General features: G+C 38.5%; 1 protein-coding gene and 1 long non-coding RNA gene across 2 annotated transcripts; one reads left to right on the top strand and one right to left on the bottom strand.

Annotated features, from left to right (window-relative positions):
• Positions 1 to 257: 257 nt before the first annotated feature.
• acadvl (acyl-CoA dehydrogenase very long chain) lies at positions 258 to 24,937 on the top strand. Its single transcript, XM_051428846.1, has 21 exons — positions 258 to 388; positions 647 to 733; positions 827 to 884; positions 2,407 to 2,478; positions 3,030 to 3,102; positions 3,216 to 3,280; positions 3,390 to 3,524; positions 3,644 to 3,788; positions 3,939 to 4,068; positions 4,189 to 4,314; positions 5,486 to 5,684; positions 7,559 to 7,663; positions 8,043 to 8,129; positions 8,363 to 8,425; positions 11,374 to 11,475; positions 12,628 to 12,725; positions 21,672 to 21,744; positions 21,913 to 21,985; positions 22,228 to 22,300; positions 22,497 to 22,572; positions 23,544 to 24,937. Exons 2-21 carry the CDS (start codon positions 660 to 662, stop codon positions 23,679 to 23,681), a joined length of 1,965 nt encoding a protein of 654 aa, XP_051284806.1. The 5' UTR covers positions 258 to 388; positions 647 to 659; the 3' UTR covers positions 23,682 to 24,937.
• On the bottom strand, positions 14,545 to 16,384 carry LOC127379366 (uncharacterized). The gene is made up of 2 exons (XR_007888292.1): positions 16,340 to 16,384; positions 14,545 to 15,680 (listed from the first exon to the last, which is right to left on the bottom strand). It is a non-coding gene; the product is annotated as an uncharacterized LOC127379366 (long non-coding RNA).
• Positions 24,938 to 26,782: the final 1,845 nt, after the last annotated feature.

The following is a 26,782-nucleotide window of genomic DNA, read 5'->3' on the forward strand; positions in this document are numbered from 1 at the left end:
AATTATATTACTACCCTCCACAACTAGAACACAAACAAATGTTATATAACCCAGGTGCTCCAAATCAATGACAAACTGTGGTTATTACACGGGAAACTAAATATATATATATATAAATATTAACATAATAATAATAAAAATACAAGTTAAATTCATTTTATTATACAACCCCTGACTTACTATTGTTTTTATTCGTTTCTGCTGCTTAAACACCTAAATCTCGGAAGAGAACTTCACATCCCAGGATGCACCGCGGCGGCAGGGACGGCATCCGGCAAACGGAGCACCGGAGAAAAAAAGATTCAGGTTCAACATTGTTGGGTCATTTGGAGGAACAGTCGGCTAACTGCACGGACGGAGGGCACTAGTCATAATATAACCGATACAGGTATATATATATAGTATCAGTTAATGCTCTTGATACAATAGGAATACAAATATTTAACTTTATTGTGTGCGGAAGGAATCAAATCTGTCAAAACAAACGTCGTTACGTATCTGCTAGCCACCCGACCAGTAGTTAGCTAACGTTACGTGTCTGTCTGTTCGCTAACCTTCCTCCTGTCTGTCTGCGTTTGATTGTTTGTCTGTGTGTAATTAACGTGTTAATAACGGTGTATTATGTTTATGTTGTATCTTTTATTAGAAAATTAGAAATCATGCTGCTTCGTAAAGTGAGCCAGTCATCCGCCCTGTGCGGCTCCATTCTCAGGGGTCCTCCTGTGATATCTGGGTATGTAATGTGTGTTTTTTTAATGTATTTATTAAACGTATCGTCTCTGGACAGATAGTTAAAATCTCCTGTCATCTCTTCTCTGGGTTACAGGGGTCAGCGTGTGGTTTCTGTGCACAACTCCCGTCTCTACGCCACACAAGCTGCACAGGTACGATACTATTACATATAAAAAGAGATATTCTGAGTTAAATCGCAGGTTTGTTTGCCATTTGCTGTGGTTTTACTTTGTTTTTGTGTCCCCTGTTTGACATAATGCAGCGCCTGGCTGACATAACATTGACACCCCCCCCCTCCCACTGGAAGTAGGGGAAAGTTCAGTGGTCACATGACTCAGTCCTAAAGGTGACACCATGAATGTGGGTGACACAGAGAGAGCAGGCAGTGGAGCATTTGTCTTTCCCTGGCCCAATTTATAATATAGTAATGAGTTGGCGTGACAGCTTTTTCTTGTGTTGTTCCAAGTACAAACACGTTTTCAACTCATTTAGTTGTGGAGACAGACGCTCTGTGGCTGTACACATGATAGTGATATAACAACTCTGATTGGAAACACTCATTTTAAATGTCAGAATTTCCAGCTGCTCACTTTTTCATTTTGTACTTTTCTAGATTTTGAATGTCTTGAGCATAAAATTATGATTATGTGCAGCAGGTTGAAAAATAGGAATAGAAATAAATGTTTTTAGTTTCTTTCCCCTCCTCAGTCTCTCTCTCTTAGTAAACCACAAACATGAAAATCTAGTTTTGCTGTGTGTCAACAAACAAGAATGCAGATTTAAACATTTAATTTCAGTATATTTTAATAAATGTAGGCATTTAAATACATTTAGGCTGTCAGTCAAAACTGCCTTGATCTTGCTATGACTAAAATAAAGCTGAATTAATTAATTCAAAGTAATAAATTGTTTCTCAGTGGGCTTCATTTGTATAAAGAGCTTTAACAGGTAGAGCTCAGAGACCGATTTGTTGCCTTGATATGATTTTAAACTACATACTTAAATGGTTTTCATTCAGTAAGGAATATATTCACTTATATTATATTTGACTCACTTTCATAAACACAGTTATGTAACAAGTTCACTCTGAGGTACCAGTTTATTATTTGTATAATTAAATGAAGTACAATATAGCAACACACAGTGAAATTAACTTTTGTTTTCCCAGCTGAACGTAAGGCAATAATAAAGCACACTGGTGTCATAGATTGTTGTTTGGCTGATTTTAACTAGAAGTTATTGGAAACATTGGACTACACCATTTAAAATAAAATACTCTATGCACAGCACTTCTGTTTGGGGACTCAGCTGACTGATGCCCTTGGAACGACCTCTCACCCATTTGGAGCTTGAGCTGAGTCCTTTGGGCATTTTACCAAGCTGGTGCTCAGGCTGGAAATGGAAAAACGTTCACTCATGCTTTCTTTGGCTCATAACTCTGGATTCTGGTCACTGAATGTATTCACAACAGAATTCTGCCTCTGTCCCTGCCGTGTGGTTTATTGAGCAGCATATAATTTTACACCAGATATAATTTAATCTTCAGTTTCTTACAGAGACAGTTTAAGATCCCCATGTTGTTTTTATTATTATTATTATTTTTACAGAATTGATAAACCTTTGGCCAGCTCATTCTCTGTTGTCTTTAATCTCTGCTTTGCTCTTTCTCTTTAGGCGGTGCTTGAGAAGCCAGCAGCAGTCAGCCATGACACTGCCACTAAAGTGGAAAAGAAGACAGTTGCTGTTGTATGTTAATTCTCTAACTATTATGTAATTATTATATTTGAAATAATGTTATTATTCTCCTGAGTTTTTAAAACAGCTTTTTAAAAGTATTTGAACAGTTATAGATTTGCTTTGGTCGGTAGGGTTGGACTGTATGAATCTAGTAAAGATAGTGTAAAAATTAAAGCTACCATGGGGAGTTTTTGACACCTTGTAACACTATGGAGCAGTTTTATGGGGTTCCCCTACTGGATGATCACAGTCCTGCAAATGTCAGGGGGCAGTAGTGTGTCAAAAAGGCAGCAAAGCACCAACAAGGGCAGAGAAGGAAAAGACTGCAAGCTATTAAAGATGCACGTAAATAATGCAAAATGTTTAAAGAAACAATAAAACAAACGTTTTCTGAGGAAGAAAATGTATTCAACACATTTGTTAGCCCTTAAGGATACATAACAGTTAATGTAAACATACATTTAGTTTCTTTTCTACCTAAAAAAAATCCATCTTTAAATAAACATTTGGATACTCTGTGTTAGCACAAGCTTTACTATGTTTGATTTAATTTTCCACAGGAATCAAAATCATTTGCTGTCAACATTTTCAAGGGACAGATCCAGACTGCCCAAGTGTTTCCTTACCCCTCAGGTAAATCAAGAGGATTTTATGTCAATATCTGTTTGAAAAATTGTCCAACATTTTATTAAAAAGTCTCTGTAGAACTGAAAAACATATTGTAATCACTATTGTCTTTTCTGTAGTCATGAATGAAGAGCAGGAGCAGTTTCTTCGAGAGCTTGTGGGGCCTGTCAGCAAGTTTTTCGAGGTAATTTAAAACCTGTTTGAGCTCTTAGATAAGTTTGTCTGACCTTATGCTCACAACTACTTCTCCAGCCCTCGTACTCACCCTCCATGTTTCTGTTTCCTGTCTGCAGGAGGTGAATGACCCTGCCAAGAACGATGCTCTGGAGAAGGTCGAAGATCACACCATGCAGGGCCTGAAGGAGCAGGGTGCCTTTGGCCTGCAGGTGCCAGCTGACCTGGGCGGCCTCGGCCTCACAAACACACAGGTGAATGTTTACTCTATTATAGCACATACACATTAGTAAATAGTGTGTAGTTGTTCATTATGTAAAAGGGTGAGTGCAGTGAGTCTGATGTGATGGCATGGCATCTATCCATCTTACAGTATGCCCGGCTCGTTGAGATCGTTGGCGCTCATGACCTGGGTGTTGGCATCACTCTGGGAGCCCACCAGTCTATTGGATTCAAGGGCATTCTGCTTTTTGGGAATCCAGCCCAGAAGGAGAAGTACCTGCCTAAGCTTGCCACAGGTAAGAAGAGCGGGACATTTAATGTACCCCTGTAGCTCTGTAGTCAAGGGAGAATACCACAGCACAGTTTCATTGTGTTGAGATGTGACATCGTATAATGAAGGAACATTATGTAGAACTAATTTCTGTTGTGTGTGTTCGTCCCTCCAGGCGAGCATATAGCTGCCTTCTGCCTAACTGAACCAGCCAGTGGCTCTGATGCCGCCTCCATCAAGACCACAGCTGTACAGTCCCCCTGCGGACAGTACTTCACTCTCAGTGGAAGCAAGATCTGGATCAGGTGAGGAGTAGTAGTATGTGTGATCAGCTTTTACTGTCACCCCAAGAGGGCAGCATTGTAATAGTTTGTCCACTTGCTTTTTGTCTTTTTCTAATCTAATGCCCTATTTTCTCTTGTCAGCAATGGAGGTCTGGCTGAGATCTTCACAGTCTTTGCCAAGACCCCCATGAAGGATCCCAAGACTGGAGAGATGAAGGACAAAATCTCAGCCTTCATCGTGGAGAGGAGCTTTGGAGGAGTGACACAGTGAGCATGCCCCTTTTTTTTTACATTACTGACAGTTTATCATTAAAGAGGTACTCCAGCCTAAAAGGTGTGTTTTGAGCTTTAAACTGAACCATACTGTGATGGAACACAATTTCGACCATTTGAGGTGACTATGTGTCACAACATTTATATAACAGTGTTAACACCTTCTAACCAGAGGAGGGCAGCCCACCTCCCCCAGCCACCGCTCTGAGTGGGAGTCTATGAAACTGCTGCACTCAGTTTCACATGTATACAGATGGAGACACATCATTCACAGGAGTTCATGCTAATCTTTGGTTATCCTACTTAGGGCCTGTGCGCAAGAATACGTTTTTCTCGATTCCGGATAAATACTTTATCGTATCGGCCTTGCGTCCAGATGGATACAGCGTTTTCGGGGTGTGAAAACTGTATTTTTTGGAAACGGGTCCCAGAGTGGGAAAATCTGAAAACGCTGGATTGCCCGGAGTCGTCAGGACGGCGAAAAGGATTTTTTCCGAAACGATGACGTATTAGCCCCGCCTCTCTAGCCTTTAACCTCAGCCGCCGCCGCTAGACACGTCATAACAACAACAACAATGGTGGACTACTACTACTTGTTTGTAAACAGCGCATGCTCCATGGCTTCTCTTCCAGTTTTAGTGTATTGGTGTGGCGGCGTCACAGCGCCACATACAGGCCTGGCATATGTACTACAGCGTTTTGGGTCGTTGTCAGTAAATCTGTGTGGACGCAGATATTTCTGGAAACGACGCCGTGTTTACGGAGATTTTTTTCGAAACGACATCGTATTGGGTGAGGCCGTGTATTCCTGAGGACAGGCCCTTAGTTTGTCTCTATTACGTTTGCTCAGCTAAAACACAGGTACCACACTGTGCTTGTTAAAGCTCCAGCGGACTCTCTGTGTTTCCAGCACGGACACAGAGAGTCTGACTGTTTCTCCTACACTGCTGTGATCAATCTGTCAATCACTGTGGTCGATGTCGAGGCCACGGCCCCTAAAGTCACTGTCCTTTGCTGGTCTCTGATGCATTTTTATAATTTGCTGAGAGGGAGGGAGCTAGCAGAAAGAATACACATTAAACTCTTTGCACTGCTGTAATGTTTTTGGGGAATTTTCTTCTTTTTTTGTAACCTTTTCACCATCACCGCATCTTGTTAATCACAGCGGCCCTCCAGAGAAGAAAATGGGCATCAAGGCTTCCAACACAGCCGAGGTCTACTTCGATAATGTTCGCGTGCCAGCCGACTGTGTGTTGGGAGAGGTGGGCGGCGGTTTCAAGGTGGCCATGAACATCCTCAATAATGGGCGCTTTGGCATGGCAGCCGCCCTCTCCGGCACCATGAAGGCAGTCATCACCAAAGCTGTAAGTATACCGCCTATAGCACCATAAATGTAGGTGTGAAGTGTGTTTCCTATTATGTAGACGCTATAACTCTCTCACAATAACACATATAGAGATGTAAAGCTGTGTTTCCCATCTGCTGCATTTCCTTTGATCTGTATTCTCTATGTTCCACCCCCTCTTTCATGTATTTCCTTCATTGTGGGTTTGCGGGAAATTCCCCTTCTTGTAGTTCACTATATGCTGTATCTGCTATGCAACTTCCTGCTGAGGTTACAGATGCTGTGGATTCAGATGCGCTCTGGTCATGTTTGTTGTTTTTTCTCAAGCATTCAAAATGGTCTCCACTGAATATGTATATGTCTTATGCACAGTCTTAGTATTGAACTTGATACTCTTGGACAAACTACTGCTTGTCCAACCGTAGTTTAATGTATGACACAGCAGAAGTGGACTTAATGATCTGCCTCGTGCTGAGAAATGAATCAGTGTGTTTGATAGTTTCATCATCAGAGAAAATATCAACCTTTGTTCTGATGAAAACACAACGTTTACTGTGCAATAATCAGTGGCGTCATTGTTAAGTCTTTAAAGCAGTTAATGCATTAAACACCTTTCTACACAAGTGACTCTTAAAAAAGGAGTCAAAATTAATTATTTAATTAGTTCATGTAACTAAATTGCTCATAACTCAGAAAACAGGCCTTTCTGTATTGCAGGAGTACAGAAAGTACATTGGTATTAAGTTAGTATTAGGCTATAAAATGCAAAACATTTACAAAATTACTCAAATTCAGTTCAAAATGCTGGTCTTGTGAAACCCTAAACAACTTCAGTAATGTAAAACATAGAAAAGCAGCAAATTCTCACATTTTAGCAGCTGTAACCATCTAATATACGGCATCTTTGACCTTGTATAAAGTTCAGTTAATCAATTCTAAAATAGTTTACTTGCCAGAAACATGAACCCAGAATTGCTGAGTACCCCAAAGGTTTATGTCAGAAATATAAAGTCTGGGTCCCCTGCAGAAAGAAACTGCTGGATGCTAACACAATTAACATAATTAACATTAAATAGCACAATCGCATATATGGACAAAATTTCAGCAACTGCTTGGCTAATTTGGGCAATGTAGGAGTGGTGTTTGGAGTTATTTAGGATGCTTAATCCATTTCTGACATTTTCAGAATACGAAATGGAAGTCTAAACCAGAAGTGGTGGGGCGCCTCGATAGCTCGGTGGGTAGAGCTGGCGACCCATGCACCGAAACTTAATCCACAGTAATGAACAGTTACCACCAATGGATTCAGCATCCTCAGTAACCCCGAAAACCACTCAAATATTGTCTAAATCGACCAAGCAGTTGCAGAAATATTGTCCATATAGCCATACAAAGCAGAAGCCTTTGGTAAAATGTCTTCAGTATTTTAGTAGGTGAGTGGGTGAAGCTCATGTATAAGGAGACACAAAGTATAAACAACATAAAGTGGGTCCACTTATTTATAACATCACTGTTTTACCTCAGCATGTTGTTTAGTTTACTTGTATTCAAATCTTGTGGCATTTATCTGCAACCAGAGCATCTGTGTGTTTATACTACGCTCTGTCCTCGGTGTCACCAGGTTTACAGCTCACCACAAGGTTGATCTTCCTCCACGTGAGCTGTCTGGCAACATTGTCAAACTTCCTCTTTATGCACAAAATCGAGACACCAAAAACATTTCAACACCCCAAAAAAATGTATAAAAGTAACATTTCAGTCTTGAAGTTTGAGGAAGTGCAGAAAAAATTCATACTTAGCCCAAATGTCTGTTTGATGGTGTGACAATATACAGCCTGTAACTGTGAATCAATCAAGGTGTGATAGTGACTGTCTTTTTCCTCTTTTCATCAGGTGGATCATGCAGCCAACAGAACTCAGTTCGGGAACAAGATCCACACCTACGGAGCCATCCAGGAGAAGATGGCTCACATGACTATGCTGCATTATGTCACTGAGGTCGGACAATGTAACACTACATTTTCTCACAGTCGGATTAACATTTATCTTGGCTGTTTTGACACTGCGATATCATAGGGCTTATTTCCTGTGTGACATCAAACACCTCTGTGAAGTGTAATCTACACTTTATACACCATATACTGTGTGTTGTGCCATCTTGCTGGTTTATGTGCATGTGTTTAAAGCTGCCGATTTTAAACTTGGTTTCCTGCCTAACAAAGCCTTTGTTAATGTCGCTAGCGAAGATGTTTTGAGCACAAATTCTCAACAAATTAAACTACTTTGATACAGCATTATTGTGTATTGGTGCTGCAAATTTCCTGCAGCACAGATGTTCTAAAGTCATACTAACGTTACTACTTCTGTCTTTTTGCAGTCAATGGCCTACATGCTTAGTGGCAACATGGACAGTGGAGCAACTGAATTCCAGATAGAAGCCGCCATCAGCAAGATCTTTGCCTCTGTAAGATTTTAAACATAGCAAACATCTCATTGGTTTAACATGCAAACCAGAGCTGCTAACATTTTGTATGTTTGGTATTTAACTACTTCTTACATAAATGAGTTTTGAGGAACTCAGCACATCTTTCTTAATTATGAAGTTCCTCATTCTATGGAAGACTGAATACTGTGACTTGTGGTAGATGGAGAAAAAACAAATTTTCTTCTGTATTTTTTTTTTTTTAATTGTGACAGGAAGCAGCATGGACGGTGACGGACGAGTGTATTCAAGTTATGGGCGGCATGGGTTTCATGAAGGTGAGAGTTCAGTCTACATCCTGTTGCATACAAACCCAGGTCCACCCATAAGCTGCATGTTTTAACAGTTTGTAATATTGTCTGCTAGGATTTAATCATTTTTACCTAGAATTTTTTTTATTTCCAGCTTTTCATAGCAGGTTGAAAACAGACACCGCCATATACACACAACAGGTTAATGATACTAGTATTTCACAGTGTAAATTATCAAAAAGCAGGGATGAGTGAGTACCCTGCTCAATTTTAGCACTTAGGAAACCTACCGAGGAACTATTTAGTCAGGAACCTTACCTGGGTTTTGACTGGAACAAGCAAGGTCAGAATTGCATGCACCATATGTCCTTCCTCCAAAAAGTGCTTCCTTTGGGTATAGAAGAGCCCATCATTTTTTCACTGGCGGAGCTTTTCCAAAAACTATTTTAGAATCACAGAAACTTGACATTTCAATCTGACAAACGTGTCTAAATAGTTCCTGGGCCTTATTCCCTGGCACCAAAAATTTCCTTTCCCTTGGGTATAGAATAGTCGGTTCTCAGTGCACTTTTCCAAGAACTGGGGAACCATTTTAGGAATTGAAAAACCTTCACTAGTGTTTTGACCACAATAGGGTCTAAATTGTTCCTGGGTCAAATAGGCGTATTCACTGCAGAAACATTTCCACAAACCCTGGAACCATTTTGGAAACGTGATACATTTTCTCATACAAACGCCGTACAGTGGGCAATGTCTAGAGTTGCCCTTTCACACACTCACTCAACAGGACACTGGCTGTCAGGCTCATTCTTCCCTACTGGAAATACTCAGTTTGGTTTAGGTGAGGGGTGGCACCTGGGTAGACATATCAGTGTTTTGTTTATAGGAAGTTACAGGTGTTGCACAAGTTGCAAGTCTCTCGCTGTGAGCTGGCAGGGTAAAGTCCATTTATTGTCTGAAAATTTACGTTCTCATATAAAGCTCCTCCAGATAATGTCTAGGTAAACTCAGGGTTGCAGTGCATCTGTGGAAGGGACTTTAGCAACTTCTCTAGCGTTTTGAAAACAACAATCAAGGTCTAAATAGTTTCTGGGGCATACTTGATGGCCTCCTAGAAGTGTGTATTTTTGCCAACCTAACTATTAGCACAGAGGTTGCACTGCACACTGGTCATACACAAACATAAAGGCTGCTACAACTTGTGTACCACATTCCTTCACACAATCAGCAGGCACTATATGCCAGCCGTATCAATATTGTGACTAAGGTTTTACAAACAAAACTTAACTTTGCCATTTTATATAATGCAGTAATGTCTTAAAGCCAAAATAATTTACTGTAAAACGGTAGACAGTCATTCTTGTGTTTTCAGTTCCACATCTGAAACATCTATTCATGCATTACAGCCAGGAATCCGTAAACTATAAAGAACATAACAATGGTGTGTTATTTTGTTGGGTGGAAGCTTGAATCTCAAGCAAAGCAGTTAATCTGATATAAGTCTATTTGCCCAGTCTTCATGGTTGCAGTGGAAAGTCAAACAAGAATTCTCAAAAGTGACTTTAGTTTCCTTTTTATTTCGTTGTACTACTGATTGGACAAGGAACTGTTTTCTCTGTGTATCTTCTGTATATTGACACATTAGTAATCCTCTGTTTGCAGTTATCACTGACTTGAACTCATCATATTGACATAACTGCTTATTTCTGCATTGCCCTGCATAGATAAATAGCATTATATAATGATCTCATCTGTGGTGACATAATCAACCAGCATACCTCCATACAACTTCTACACATTTATTGGTGTAGCTAAGGCAGCACCTTTTGTCTCTCAGACTTGTCACGTACACATGCCATTGTGGTATTGAGTCACATAGTTTGTACATGTGAGACTCTCATGATCAGAGAATACTGATACCACATTCATGGTTTCTAAAGTGAAAAAAAACCAAAACAACAACCATAAATTCACAAGAGTACACCGGTACAAGCTGGTTGAGGATACAGGGGCGAACGAAGTAAACATTAATGTTGCTCTGCTTAAAATAAACCAGACGATGCTGTAGGCCACCTCTCTGTAGACGTGCTGCCATATCAGACTCTCAATACAGTGGAAAGTGTGTCTGGTCATGGAACAACGCTTTAAAACTCGAGCTGCAGAGGTGGCAGTTCTGGTGCAAATGGTTAAAGCACTTTCATGTGGTGGAAAAAAAATAACCCAAATAATTTAATGCAATCTAGCTAAAGAACTACAATTCCCACAGAAGTTGCCTAAAAACCTTAACATAGTTTGAGCATTTTAAGTGTCACAAACATACCTTTATGTTGTATTGATTCATTGTGCAGATGAAATTTCATCCACTTCTTTCACGTTTCTACATGTTATTGTGAAATTAGTTGCTGGGCATGTGAACAGTCTAAAAGAAAGAGAGCGGGGGAAAAACACTGGCACAACAGACTTTGATTAGTTCTGCCCACAGTGCACATTTTGACTCAAGGTTTCATTTCACCGAGGAAGCCAAGTCAGAAGTGTGTCCTGTACATTTTCATTTCTGCCTTCTGTCTGTGCAGCCTAAAATATAAACTGTGACTTTCACACGCAGAATTGAAAAGCACAGAAATGAATTGTGACAGTCTTTATTCCTGTTTGCAGCAGGTGTTTTCACTACCTAATTTGATCTCTGCGAGAAACTGAGATACAAATGTCTTCTGTGTGCAAGATATGTTAAATTACACAGCTCATTTCCCCAGGTTGGTTTCTCAACATTAGTGATACAAACAAGTGGCTTAATCAAAAGTGAATATCGTTGAGTGATTCTCAGAAAAGTTCAATTCTTTTCTTAGCAGACAAATTATAGGGTATGTGAACGTTGCAGCTTTATTCCTGGTCGGATTTGGTTGAGAAAATAGCCGTTCAGCTTTACTATAGAGTGCAAGTATAAGGTCATCATCTTTCTGTATGTTTCTCCGCAGGACTCTGGAGTGGAGAGAGTAATGAGGGATCTGAGAATTTTCCGAATCTTTGAGGGCACCAACGACATCCTGAGGCTCTTTGTTGCCCTCAATGGCTTTCAGGTAAAATAACACCTCCTTGTTGTATTTTGTTTTCTTTGGTTCAGTTGTGTTGATCTGATAATGTCTGAGTGGAGAAGTACAGATGTTCTGTAGAGAGGAAGTTATACTTGCTTGCCTTTACTTCCTATGTGCTGTACCGTCTCGTAGAGTTAAAAATGGGTGATCGAGAAGCAACTTCCTCATATTTATTTTACACCGGGGATCTGTGTTGAGCCTGTGTGTCCTAACACTCAGAGCTTTGTCAATTTAAAGTAAAGCTGCAGTAGGTGCGTCTCGTCTATCACCACTGATTAGAGGAGAGGAATTCATTATAACAGTGCCTATAACTTAAAGTCAGCCTTACAAATGGTGCAAAGAGGATCCCAAAATTACAGCAAATCACCCAACCATTTTTACCTACCCACTTATATAAAAACCCAATAGGTTGTTGGAGATGGGAAATTATGAAAATTACATGTCAAGACTATCCTGGTCAAAATAAGTGTGGTTTATGATATAATCCTGATAATCACCAAAATATACTTAAAATGGCACTAAAACATCCTGGAATCAATTTACCTTATTGACCACAATAAACATATCTGAGTGTTTTATTTATCTGATATTGTATATTGTCCCATCCCTAGTTGGAAAACCAGATAAACTGACAACAGATTGACATTAGAATAATAATGAATACTACAAAATGACACGTAGAGAAACTAAAACAGCAGCGGATGTAAAAATGCTGATCTGGAAACGGCTACCGAACGAGGGGAAATACACTTTGAAGACATCTTAACCCCCTAAAACCAATCAAATGAAAAACCTAAAAAACCTCAGATTATCTGTTTCATCAGGATGTGGGTGTATTCTTATTACATCTGACGGTGACCAAAAACAACACACCAATCTATCGTCCGATTCTGATTAAAATGTTGCTGAATCATGCAGTCTCATGCACTTTAAACTGTTGAGAGCAGCACAGAGAGAAAGGAAATCTAGATACGTATCGTAAAATAAACTAAAACTGCTCTCACTTCTCACACTGATTAACAAATAGGCCTTTTTTTAACTACTATTTCAGTGCTTCTACTTTGTACAGCACTTTGGTCAACGCTATATAAAGTTGTCAGTGATGAATCATGTGTGTCCCTCTCTGCTTCCCACCAGAATGCTGGTAACCAGTTGAAGAGCTTGCAGAAGGCCCTGAAGAACCCCATTGGCAACGCTGGATTGCTCGCAGGAGAAATGACCAAGAGAGCCAAAAGGTTGCCCCACACACACACACACACACACACACACACACACACACACAACTTGTTTGACACAAGATTTCTGGACAAATTCAATCTGTCTAATGTTTTGTTTATTTATCATTTTACATTTTTTCATTTTTTCCATGTTAATCGTTTCTAAAGTTGCTCTCAGTTGTGCAGGGAGCAGTCTCTGTCGAGTCTATATTTGGCACCTACTGCAATGCCGGGTACTTATAGGGCACTGGACTGGGGCGGGGTATGGGAGAAGTCATTCAGCGCACACACACACACACACACACACACACACACACACACACACACACACACACACATACTGTCTGCTTCCTCCTGTTTGGGAGACAGGAAATGTTAAACTGCTATAGCTGAAGGTGGGAGAGGGGGACTTCCCTTGCAGAATTCACATTACATGATGCAATTTCATTGACTTCAGTGTATTTGCAGCAGACGTCCGAGCAGAAACTGCAAATTTTTGCAAAGTTTTCCTTTCTATGACTAAAAATATAAAATTTCCAGCATTTGGCTGTATTTTATATTTATTTCCTCTTTCAAAGAGCTGTGGACTGTTTAAAAATGGCATACACACCCACACATACACATACACACACACACACACATACTGGTTACCATTTGCAATGGGGACCAAATTTTTGATCATCACTTGCGGGGACCACCCTTTCTAGAGGTTCTAGAGGTATGAAAAAAATCAGGCACACTCACCATTGGTTGGTTAGCTCATACACGACTTCAAATATCTGAATTGATGAAGTAAGGTTTTCGTCATGCTAACTGGGGACCTATGTAAAATCCAGTAAACATGTTTGTGGGGGACCTCATTTAAATATAATTTGCATAATTTACACAGATTTCCAATTGATTACTGGGGACCATGGTAGAACAACAAGCTTAAGTGATATAAACCTCAGATTATTGCATTTTACCTGTCTTCTTTTGATCAAAAGGTTCACTGCAACAATGGCAGTGCATAATATAACCACTTTGTGATTCCTTCGTACTGTAAACTGCTATGAAGCTGCAATGGAGCTGTCCTCTACCAACCAGGTTATGTCTTTAATAATAGATTTTTCATAAAGTTAGCAAGCTGCTATCCACAGGCATCAGACCAAATACTAGAATTAAACCACAATAATGCAAATGATATAATCTACTTTAGCAGAACCAAAATAAATGCAGAAAGTGTGTCATTATGATATTTTCACTAAAGAAAATGTGTATTTTAAGCTTTAAGAACTACTGTGCTCGTGGTTTGTGGTAATATAAGAGGATTCTTAAATAGGGTTGGATACTGTTGTGAATCACAATTCCACATTGTAAACCAAACTGCACAAAAGTACTGTACATAACACAATCACATTATTTATTCCAGAACCAATATACTTTTTTAGTTTTTATTTATAGTGAAAACAGGGTAAACATACAATTTGTTATACAAATAAAATGGGAATCAAATGATTTACATATCATTTATACTAGAGACATTGTTCTAACTTAATCTTGATATCAGGGGTCACTTAAGTACCAAGAATTTAGTAGTGAATTACGAAATTGTTGTCTCACCCATCAAACTTTTCAACCTTAATTTCACTGTAAGGGTTATTCTTCGTTTACGTCTCACATGGTTCTTATTTTTAACCACAGTCAACTACCCAGAAACTGTGGAATATTGTACTTCTCAGTCACAGAATACTCAACAACCCTAAAACTAGTATTCATGTTTGTCTGTGTTGTTTGCTGCATTACTTCATAGTAAAAATTAATTTCCTTAGTTCAGGAAGTCAAACTCTCATTTAAATTATACATTTAAACTTTTTATTGAGTCCTGCTCATTTGCGTTCTCTCAAGACAAAACTGAAAGCAACAATACAAACTTGTATAGAGTCGGATACTTCATTTGAATCTTCAACATCTGTGCCTTTCATCTAAGGACAAAAAAGAAGTTACTTAGACATATATCCTTGGAACTGAACACAATCCCAGTGCACTATATTATGACAATACAATTAAAATTGTTTAAAATTCCTACAGTGTTAATCAACCACTTAATTGCAAATGTTATATTATACTTTTCTCACACACTTAAATATTTGGAGTAGTGATGTTAACAAATGGTCCTAAAAACAGCAAAAGTCTAAACACAAGAAAATATTTTGAAACTGAAGTCTGACTTGGTGAAAGTTTATACTTCTGAACATAGATAATATTCCTTTGTCTGCAAACACACCGTTTGTGCTGTCACAAAAATATACCTTGAAAATGAATCTGAATAATTAGGACAAATCAAATTTACAACATTTGCGATTTGTAAGTTTAGGCAAAACATTGACTTTTTTTAACGTATGAAAGACAGCCTTAAAATATAACTACATCTAAAATATTGTAATTGTAAACATAAATATGAAAAACAAGTGTTCAATTTGATGTAATCGCTGCTTAGTATTTATTTACACTACTGCATGTTCTTAATGACAAATTTCTAAAGTTAAATTCAAGCCAACAGGCACAAAACTTCAAAGACAAAATCATCAAATTCAATATTTCCTCTTCCTCCATCAACCTCTGCCTGATTTCACACATATTGAATAAAACAAGCTTAGTGGGGACATATCACACACCATGTCGTGGTTCCTTAAGGGGACCAATGCTTGACCAAGTCTCTAGGTTGTCAGATACTTAACACACAGTTTCTATTCATACACTGATGTAAGGTGTGCTATGGGGACGTCGTGAATGTCCCAGAATAGAGTGATATTTTATCAAAAAGAACATCCCTATGAACATTAAAATCTGTCCTGAATATCCCATTACCATTATGTTTCTAGATGCATTTAAAAAAACAGCTTATTTACCTGCTTAAAGGGCATAAAAAGCAACAAACGGTGAGTGAGAAATATTCTAGGAGTAAAGTTTAAGTGCTAAACATGAATGTACCTGTCGATTAGTGTCTCGTGGACTCAAAGTTTCAGTCATCTGCGTCTCTAACAAGACAGCATGGTGGGAGCTTTCCTCAGGAATGACAGCATCAGCTGCATTCATGGTCATCTGCAAACATTTCAAAATATGAAAAACAAGTTTAAGTCTGTTATCGCTGCATAATATTTATTTACACTACTGCATGTTCTTAATGACAAATTTCTAAAGTTAAATTCAAGCCAACAGGCATGAAACTTCAAAGACAAAATCATCAAATTCAATATTTCCTCTTCCTCCATCAACCTCTGCCTGTTTTCACACATATTGAATAAAACAAGCTTAATGGGGACATATCACACACCATGTCGTGGTTCCTTATGGGGACCAATGCTAGGCCAAGTCTCTAGGTTGTCAGATACTTAACACACAGTTTCTATTCATACACTGATGTAAGGTGTGCTATGGGGACGTCGTGAATGTCCCAGAATAGAGTGATATTTTATCAAAAGTAACATCCCTATAAACGTTCAAATTTGTCCTGAATATCCCATTACCATTATGTTTCTAGATGCATTTCAAAAAACAGCTTATTTACCTGCTTAAAAGGTAGAAAAGGCAACAAACGGTGAGTTAGAAATATTCTAGGAGTAAAGTTTAAGTGCTAAACATGAATGTACCTGTCGATTAGTGTCTCATGGACTCAAAGTTTCAGCCATCTGCGTCTCTAACAAGACAGCATGGTGGGAGCTTTCCACAGGAATGACAGCATCAGCTGCAATCATGGACATCTGCAAACATTTCAAAATATGAAAAACAAGTTTAAGTCTGATGTTATCACTGCATAATATTTAGTTACACTAATGCATGTTCTTAATGACAAATTTCTAAAGTTAAATTCATGCCAACAGGCACAAAACTTCAAAGACAAAATCATCAAATTCAATATTTCCTCTTCCTCCATCAACCTCTGCCTGTTTTCACACATATTGAATAAAACAAGCTTAGTGGGGACATATCACACACCATGTCGTGGTTCCTTATGGGGACCAATGCTAGGCCAAGTCTCTAGGTTGTCAGATACTTAACACACAGTTTCTATTCATACACTGATGTAAGGTGTGCTATGGGGACGTCGTGAATGTCCCAGAATAGAGTGATATTTTATAAAAAGTAACATCCCTATGAACATTAAAATCTGTCCTGAATATCCCATTACCATTATGTTTCTAGATGCATTTAAAAAAACAGCTTATTTACCTGCTTAAAGGGCATAAAAAGCAACAAACAGTGAGTTAGAAATATTCTAGGAGTAAAGTTTAAGTGCTAAACATTAGTGTACCTGTCGATTAGTGTCTCGTGGACTCCTCATCTGCGTCTCTAACAAGACAGCATGGTGGGAGCTTTCCCCAGGAATGACAGCATCAGCTGCATTCATGGTCATCTGCAAACATTTCAAAATATGAAACAAGTTTAAGTCTGATGTTATCACTGCATAATATTTAATTCCACTAATGCATGTTCTTAATGACAAATTTCTAAAGTTAAATTCAAGCCAACAGGCACGAAACTTCAAAGACAAAATCATGAAATTCAATATTTCCTCTTCCTCCATCAACCATTAAAATCTGTCCTGAATATCCCATTACCATCAGCTTTCTAGATGCATTACATACAACTGCTAGGGACTTCTGATTCACAATAGATTACCATCATAACATATGTACAGTTGAAACCAGAAGTTTACATACACTGTATAAAAAGACACATATGCTTTTTTTTCCTCACTGTCTGACATGAAATCAGACAATCACTTTTCCTGTTTTAGGTCCGTTAGGATTACCAAAATTATTTCTATTTGCTAAATGCCAGGATAATGAGAGAAGGATTTTTTTAGACAATTTTTTTATTACTTTCTTCAAAGTCAGAAGTTTACATACACTAAGATTACTATGTCTTTAAACAATTTGGGAAAGCCCAGATGATGATGTCATGTCTTTGGAAGCTTCTGATAGGTTTATTGACAACATTTGAGTTAATTTAGAGACACACCTGTGGATGTATTGTAAGGCACACCTGAAACGCACTGCTTCTTTGTGTAACATCATGGGAAAGTCTAAAGAAATCAGCCAAGATATCAGGAAGAGAATTGTGGACTTGCACAAGTCTGGTTCATCCTTGGGTGCAATTTCCAGATGCCTGAAGGTGCCACGTTCATCTGTTCAAATAATTATACGCAAGTATAAACACCATGGCAGTGTCCAGCCATCATACCACTCAGGACAGAGACGGGTTCTGTGTCCCAGAGTTGAACGTGCTTTGGTCCGAAATGTGCATATCAACCCAAGAACAAAAGCAAAAGACCTTGTGAAGATGCTGGCTGAAGCTGGTAAGAGTGTGTCTTTATCCACAGTGAAACTAGTACTGTACCGACATGGGCTGAATGGTCACTCTGTCAGGAAGAAGCCATTACTCCAAAAGACATATAGGAAAGCCAGATTACAGTTTGCAAATGCACACAGGGACAAAGACCTTAATTTTTGGAGACATGTCCTGTGGTCTGACTAAACTAAAATCAAACTGTTTGGCCATAATGACCATCGTTAAGTTTGGAGGAAAAAGGGGGAAACTTGCAAGCCTGAGAACACCATCCCAACTGTGAAATAGAGGGATGGCAGCATCATCTGTTGGTTGATATACACATCGGACCAAAGCACGTTCAACTCTGGGACACAGAACCCGTCTCCTGAGCGGTATGATGGCTGGACATTCCCATGGTGTTTATACTTGCGTATAATTGTTTGAACAGATGAACGTGGCACCTTCAGGCATCTGGAAATTACACCGAAGGATGAACCAGACTTGTGCAAGTCCACAATTCTCTTCCTGATATCTTGGCTGATTTCTTTTGACTTTCCCATGATATTACACAAAGAAGCAGTGTGTTTCAGGTGTGCCTTAAAATACATCCACAGGTGTGTCTCTAATTAACTCAAATGTTGTCAATAAACAGAAGCTTCCAAAGACATGACATCATCATCTGGGCTTTCCCAAATTGTTTAAAGGCATAGTATTCTTAGTGTATGTAAACTTTTGACTTTGAAGAAAGTAATAAAAAATTGTCTAAAAAAATCCTTCTCTCATTATTCTGGCATTTAGCAAATAGAAATAATTTTGGTAATCCTAACAGACCTAAAACAGGAAAAGTGATTGTCTGATTTCATGTCCGACAGTGAGAAAAAAAAGCGTATGTGTCTTTTTATAGTGTATGTAAACTTCTGGTTTCAACTGTATACAACACAATCAGTGCCTTCATTTTAACTATGAGCTAAGTGTAAGGAGATTATTATGGTTTAGCATAAGGAGTATAGTTTAGTTGTAATGTAAATTCTTACCACCATGTTCTCCCTCTCCACTTGAATGAAGCATGAATGCAACACATGATGAGTGATAAATGCACCTTCTCCTTTGGGATTCTGCATCATCTATCATGTCTCCTCTGTATTCCAGTACAAAATCTCCTTTGGAGAATGAAGATAGGGCAAATACACCACGTCCTGTAAGACAAAGTAATACATTTTCAAAAAAAACAGGACATTACGAATGTTAATTAGTCTGTGGCAATAAGTCCTAAAAACACATGTTGCCAATTATTAGTGCATTTGATGGCAGCTTTATTGACCTAAGCTTATCTAATGCATCCTGAAGTTTTGCAATTAAATGTCTCAAAATCATTTTCAATATGTATATAAAGTGAACATGCTGAAGGGCATCCTTAAGAGGACTGACCTTGGTGGCATTTAAAACTGCAGAGAAATGTTTAATGAGACAGCTTTGGCTTCAGTTCTATTACAATACAATTAGAGGCTCTAAGTGAACACCCACACAGGTGTTTTCAGTTATTATGGCTGATTAGACCTCTGCTCAGGTTTAGGGTGGGCTTAAGCTTTGATGAAACTCCATGAGGTCACAAATCTGAATCTCCAATACGAATGGTGAAGGTATATTTTGTCCTGCCCTCACAGGTGTAACAAAGCTGACAGAAGACTCAGGAAGATGTCAATCAATCACAGTATACACACCCATACAGTCCCAAGAAGACTAATAATCAACAAGATAAACTGAAAAAACTGTGTGGGTGTTCAGAGGCTTAGCCCTATAACTTTTTTCCCCATACTCGTCCTTTCCTGTTGGCTCAGTGTCAGATGCCTTCCCTTCTTGCCATGCCCTATTCTAAATTATTCATTTTTAATAATAAAATAATATTAATAATTATGAGTAAGCTAAGTTTACTTTTTCAGGTAGTAAAATCAATCAGGACCCATTTATGTAGAGGAGGCATGTGGAATCACTTCACTAGTCACTTTAAAGATACAAACATCAAATTGCAGCCTTGTCAAGCTCAGGTCCCAAAAGTACCTGTCCAGATGTACTTTCTCTTAACATGGACAGCTTGCTTTAAATCATCAAAACATCTCTTTACAAATTTTCTATAATATATCTCACCTATATATACCTAGGATTAAGTTACACCTCAATATATTACTAAATTCATTACCTGGAAATGTATTTTAAATTTCTGTTAAACACTGAAAAATATTTCACTTTTTTTAGTTGGTATAAACTCCTTGAAATGCACATAATCCATCCATCATGTAACAACTAACAGTAGCTTTCAGGGAAAGCTAAAAACATTGTTAGTAAAACATTGTAAATTTGCTAGTTACACTAGCCTTCTGTTGCTGATTAAAGCTAACTAGCTATCCTACTAACTAATTAACACTAATTAACCTCATTAGTGGTTTAAAATGGTCATCTATACAAATAATGATTATAGCAAGTAAGTAAATAAGATAATATTGCTTACCTTGTGGTGTTGTAGTTCCTCTTTTTATGTGACAAACATCTTTAATTGAAGAGCCTTTGCGATGCTCCCTTTAAACACTGAAAATTGTGTTTGCTCCTAAAATCCTTCTTAATGGGGACCAGGAAGTGGGCGGTAACATACCATATTTGGAAGATCTGTGTGTGTGGAACGGTGACTGCCTTACCAGCTCATACAGTAAGGGGGCGCAAGCGTGCCCCGTTCACACACACACACTAACTGGAAAACATGCCCAATGGGCCAAAGCTAAAAACCACACAGGCACCTTCAGATAGACTCCTGCATTCATTTAAAAGAGTTTCCCTTTAGGGGACCTCATTTTTCGTCCCCATACTGTTAGAGGTCCCCATGACGTGACTGTGTAAACAGTTTGTTGTCCCCAGAACGTGATGAATGCCAACACACACACACACACACACACACACACAATCACCACACAGTCACAGTTTCCTGCACTCTTCACTTTCAAGTGATTAAAAACTTCGTAATGCAGTTTAGTAAGTGCTTTTAGGCAGGCTCTGTTTGAGTGCTATTACAGTGCAGACAAATGGTTCCTCTTACCAGCACTCTAATGCAGCTAATTTGTCCATTTCTGTGTCCCCTTTGTCCTCCCCACATCTCCAACACCGCTATTAAACACTTCATTGCTGAATTCGCTGACTTCTGAACTGTAGAATCGCTGGGATTTAGTCAAAACTGTGTGCTATTGACTACAATACCTTTCTTGATATACTGTAAAACTTCACATGAAAGCAGAGTCCCAGATACAGGCAGGTTGAGTTCAGTGAAGTTCTACAGCACCTTTTTTTTTTTAGTTATTAGCTATTCTTGCAAAAATTAGCTGGCAGGATCTAAGATAAACACTACAACTTCATTTATAACAGCTATAAAAGTGAAATGGGTGGATTTTTCCCCTGACGGTGGTCCAAGTTTTAATAGAGAACAGCTCTAATGAATGTGTGACACAGATTGTATTTAAGCCTCATTTGTTATTCATCTCACTATTATCCGGAAGAACAGACAGACAGTGTGGCTGTTTTTAGATCCAGCGTAGACACAGATGTTATATTTCTACTTCCTCTGCCATGTTGCTATAACAACTGTTCGTCTTATGTTGTCTTTTGTAGGAAGGCAGGTTTGAGCACAGGCCTGACGCTGCAGGGAACTGTACATCCTGAGCTGGCACAGAGCGGTGAACTGGTACAGTTTCCATTTTAGGCTTTTAAGTGGTACCTGGATTGTGTTTGTTGTTTGCTAATGGGATAATATGGGATTTTTCCTGATTTGTTGCCTTTAATTACTGATTTACATGTTGGACTTCATTTCTCTATGACCTATGTGTGTTGTGTTTTTTTTTTAAATTTATAGACGATTAAAGCCATTGAACAGTTTGGAGCGGTCGTTGAGGAGCTGCTGATCAAACACGGCAAGAAGATCATTGGTAAGTGTTTGTGTGTGTGTGAACGTGAGAGAAAACCGTGGATGAAAATCCCCACCTGGTACAGTTCTGGCTGTTTCTGAGTCATTTTGGACTTCTTTTTGAGTCCTTTAGTGTCAAATTTATTATAAAATAATATTGCAACTAATTTGCTTAAAGAGAATAATTACGAGTTGTTTACCGAAGTGTTACGATCATATCCAATTGTTTGAATCCTCGTATCACTGAGCCGTTTCCTGTTGCAGAGGAACAGTTTGTCCAGAGGAGAGTTGCAGACTGTGCCATTGACCTCTACGCCATGGTGGTCGTCCTGTCCAGGTACGCAGACATTCAAACATCGATTTGTCTTTTCTTTATCAGCCACTCTGTCTTTCTCTGCCAAGGTTTCAGTCTTTCACCCCCTCTCTTGGTGCACACTCCTACTTACTTTCTTTATGGTCTACCTTTATTCCTCATACTCCTACGCACACTAAACTGACATTTCTTCTCCCCCCCTCTCCCTCTCTCTCTGCAGGGCTTCACGCTCTCTGAGTCAGGGCTCTGCCTCAGCTCAGCATGAGAAGGTGCTCTGTGAGACTTGGTGTGTGGAGGTAAGATCCATGTCAAAGCCAGGATTAAGATTACTATAATTAAGATTCAATATTGTATAGGACATTATTAAAAACACAAATAAAAGCTTTATAATTTGCTTGTATTCTGATTGAGGGTGTTTCCTCAACATTCATCAGTATTATTGTAATTGATTGTGAGTGTTATTAAGTAGCAGAACGGACAAATAACCTGCTAATAGGTGTGTTTGGTGAAAGAGGGGGAAAAATTAAATATCACAAACACCTAAAAGCTCAGTATTAATATATATTACTTGAATGTAATGATACTAGACATCATTCGATGGAGGAGGAAAGATTCAGAAAGAAAAATCTTTAATAAAGTGGATAGGATTGCCGGACATATGCAATTCATTAGTTAGGGTTGTATTCGACAACATGAAATTAGAATACAATGTAAAAATACCTCAACCTGACCTGAAAAATGATGGAGCTTTTTAAATGCCATTTCATTACGATTGTTTGTCTTTATGGATCAAATCCTGATCATCCATCTTTGCTCACTACATCTACTCCTTTCTTACCCTCATGTGTGTAAAAACTACATGTTGCAAACTTCTTTTTAAAATAAAAAAAAATCCATATGATGCATCTCGTTTCCAGTTTTTGGAAATGAAAATGAAAGCAATTTTCTCACCTAACTTTGGGCAAGAGTTTCTACTAAACTAACGTTAGGTTGTAGAATTGACATTGTTCTGTCTCACCTGGATGACAAGCTTATTGCATTTTACTAAATCAATATCGACTTTTCCAAAATGTTTACTCACTTTACTCCTTGAATGTATTGGTGCCATGAATATCCACTCAGCACTACTCACTAGTTTTCTTTTCTTTTTTTTATGACTTTATTCCACACTGTCAATGTTTGTCTCTCACTCAGAAGCATCTTGATGAATTATTGTGAGATGGGACCTTTTTAAACTTTATTTAATGTCTCCATTCACTTACCTCAGGCCCATGAGAGGATCATGCAAGACATCAAGGCTCTGCGCTCGAGCGAGTCCAGACAGCTGTACAAGAACATGCGGGCCATCTCTGCAGCTTTGGTGCAGAACGGAGGAGTGGTGGCCCCCCACCCGCTGGGTTTCTAAACTCACCACACTCCCCATATCGTTTGTTTGTTTTTGTTTTTTTTAACTCTTCTGCATCTCTAACCAGGTTCTAGGTCATGTGTGCTCTCACACTTGATCAACTTTACCACCATTATGGCTCCATCACACATCAGTTGCTCTTTTATCTGCTCTGTGTAAATCGAGCTTTCAGGTACTTCGAGTTCTTAGAAACTGGGGCTGATTGATTCATAGTTTTTACACAGAAATCACAGTTTGAAACCTGTTGTTCTGTCATGAATGCCTTTTGAGATCTTTGCAAATCTGTTTTTTAGTAACTTATTTATTTCGTTCTGACTCAAGACCTTTTAGATTTTGGGCTAGAGGTCCTAATTTGAGCTGGAGTTTTACTCTAAATGAAATAGAGTTTTTTTAAATTGGTCAGTACGACAGAAAATCTGAATATTTGTACATCATCATTCAGCCCTACTACCACCTGCCTGTAAACCAGCTGACTGAATGTCTGAAATGTGTGAATGGAGCTTTTATATTTACTTGGCCTTCATGACTGATGGGACTGAATTATCGTTTAATCTGTTGCAACATGAAGTTATAGTGTTGGATTTGACAGATAAATAGAACAACAATGCAACAAATCGGTTTTAGGTGATTCTGTAATTTATACAGAAAAAGTATTTTAAATTGATGTTTTTCCTCCTTAGTCTGTAGACATCTACATTGTATTCAAATGTATATAACAGTGTGATGTTAATGTACTTTAATGCCTGTATGCATGTAAATTAAGCTCACAAGGTGTTCATCACAGAAACATTAATGTCAGGAAGAAAACCTTTGCCTTACAAACCGGTCCACAGATGCTGTTTGAAGTTGTTGTTGTGATTTGAGTCAAACACACAAGAGCTTTCACATGATTTAAGAAAAAAAGTCAACTTTACTCTTGACAAACACTTAACCTCCAAAGTGCAAGTTTTTTCCTTTTTCTTAGCTTAGCTTAAGGTAGCAGGGATCATTAACTGTAAATGTAGTCTGCGTACCTGGAGATTTGTACAATAAATGGACTGTATCAGAGTTTGTTAAAAGCATTCATAAAACTTAAATTAGATCTGCATTCTTGCCTTCACATTAACTTGTATTGGGACAAACACTACTGCCATTGAGATGATAAAGGTGTGAGACGATCGTTTTGGTGGAGTTGCAGTGTTTGTGCAGATGTACTTTGAGCTTTTTGGTTTAACAGCGCTATTGGGAATAATAAATAAATGATATGTTCATCTGTCTATGCATTTATCTGTCTTTTGGTTTTACCAGTGAGACGAATGTTTAATTTATTCCGTCTTTAAACATACCTTTTGTAAGAGTTTACCTGAATAGACTTGCAATACGACCATTACCTCTTTAAATTCCAACATATATGTGAATGTGGTCTTCAACAAACCAAACATTGACCTTTTACTGGTATTTTCCTGTACAAGCTTATGTAACCTTGAAAAAAACAAACAAATATTGAAGCTCAGCAAAAAAGTAAAAAATTCCCATTGAAACAGTATTTAGCCCGGTAAACTCACTTCCTATTTCTTTGGTATTCATAGAATCTTGCAACTTGGCTTTCACTTCTGCAGCCCCGGCTTCCAGACCGAGCGCACTGCACAGGAATGCCAGTAAGGGCTTTACCACCAGATGGCTTCTGCATAAATGCTCTGAAATAAAAACAGGAACCTCTTCCTGCCATCAGATACACAACTGACTTGACAAGTGTTGGTGTGAGACCGAGACATGATAAGGGTTCTACCATTGCTTCACGAGTGTCGCTGCGGTTAAAGTGTTGAGAATTTCCCTAGTGGCTCCGTCTGACTCAAAGCTATCTGAGGAGCTCAGCAGCAACTGTGCTACAGGTCGATCAAACCAACACCCTTACTTACCTAGAAGACCCCCCCCGAGATAATATAGTTTACTTTTTTTTTTAGTGGGGGTAAATATTGAGAGATGGTATTCAAAAGTCTGCTTTGTTTTGAGAAAGTTCAGGTGGTTTAGGTCTGTTGCCCATTCCAAAGCTTAAGCTAAATGACCTAAAAAGAAATATTTTAACATTTCGGGGAAGTGTGTTTACTGACTTGCAGAGAATAATATCACTCCCTGTTTATGAGTGTTCATTAAATGTGAAGCTGGGGCTGAGTCCCTGCCGTAGTGGCCGGGGTTCGTTTGATGGAGCTGATCCTGTTTTAATAAAAGGCACAAAAATAATCTCAGAAGTTAACTTCTAAATAGCTTTAGAGGTATTAAGTGATTGTTTCTAAATGTTCTGACAAGCTAGCAGTTTCCCACTTCTTTAGGCTAACAACCTCTGTTAACTTTGTCGAGGCCAGGTTAACTGATATTGATTAACTGATACGTTGACATATCATATGATTATTTTTTATTACTACAAGCAGTTTATGTAATGTAGAGGAGAATGTCCTGATTTATGAAATGAATACATTATTAATGGGCTATTCCTGAATATATTTACCACCAAATAATTTGCCAATCATTGGGCATTCATTTTTATTATTTTCTGTTGATTACTTAAAAACTTTTAATGCTAAGTCTATGCAGGAAGTTTCAATGTTGCAACAATAAACGCAAATTCAACCAATCCCGTGAATTCTGAGCAACTTTTCAGCAAATCTGGAAAATCATGCATCATAGCAACCGCCCCTCATAAACAAATCCTGCAAAATCCTGGAGGGAGTCAATAACAAATGTGGGAATTTTCTGAACTAACAAGATGATGGCTGCACGTTCATGTGCCCAAACTACGGCAGTGGAATGAACTTACTGCAGTTAAATACAGTTTTGAGGTGTACTTTACTTTCTACTCGACTACATTTCAGAAGGGAATCAATTATTTAACAGCTTTAGTTACTAGTAACTTTGCAGATTAAGATCTTTACATACAAAATGTACAGAAAGCTCATAGAGTAGGATGTTTTGTTAAGTTGAAACTAATCAACTAAGCTGAATAATCAACCATCTAGCTGATTAATTGATTAGTGGATTGACAGAATATTTACTATTTTGATGACAGTTCAGAGTTCATTTTTGATGCAAGGATGCCAAACATTTGATGGTTCCAACGTGTTATT

The sequence above is a fragment of the Dicentrarchus labrax genome, unplaced genomic scaffold (genome assembly GCF_905237075.1).
Source record: "Dicentrarchus labrax unplaced genomic scaffold, dlabrax2021, whole genome shotgun sequence".
Taxonomy (NCBI): Eukaryota; Metazoa; Chordata; class Actinopteri; family Moronidae; genus Dicentrarchus; species Dicentrarchus labrax.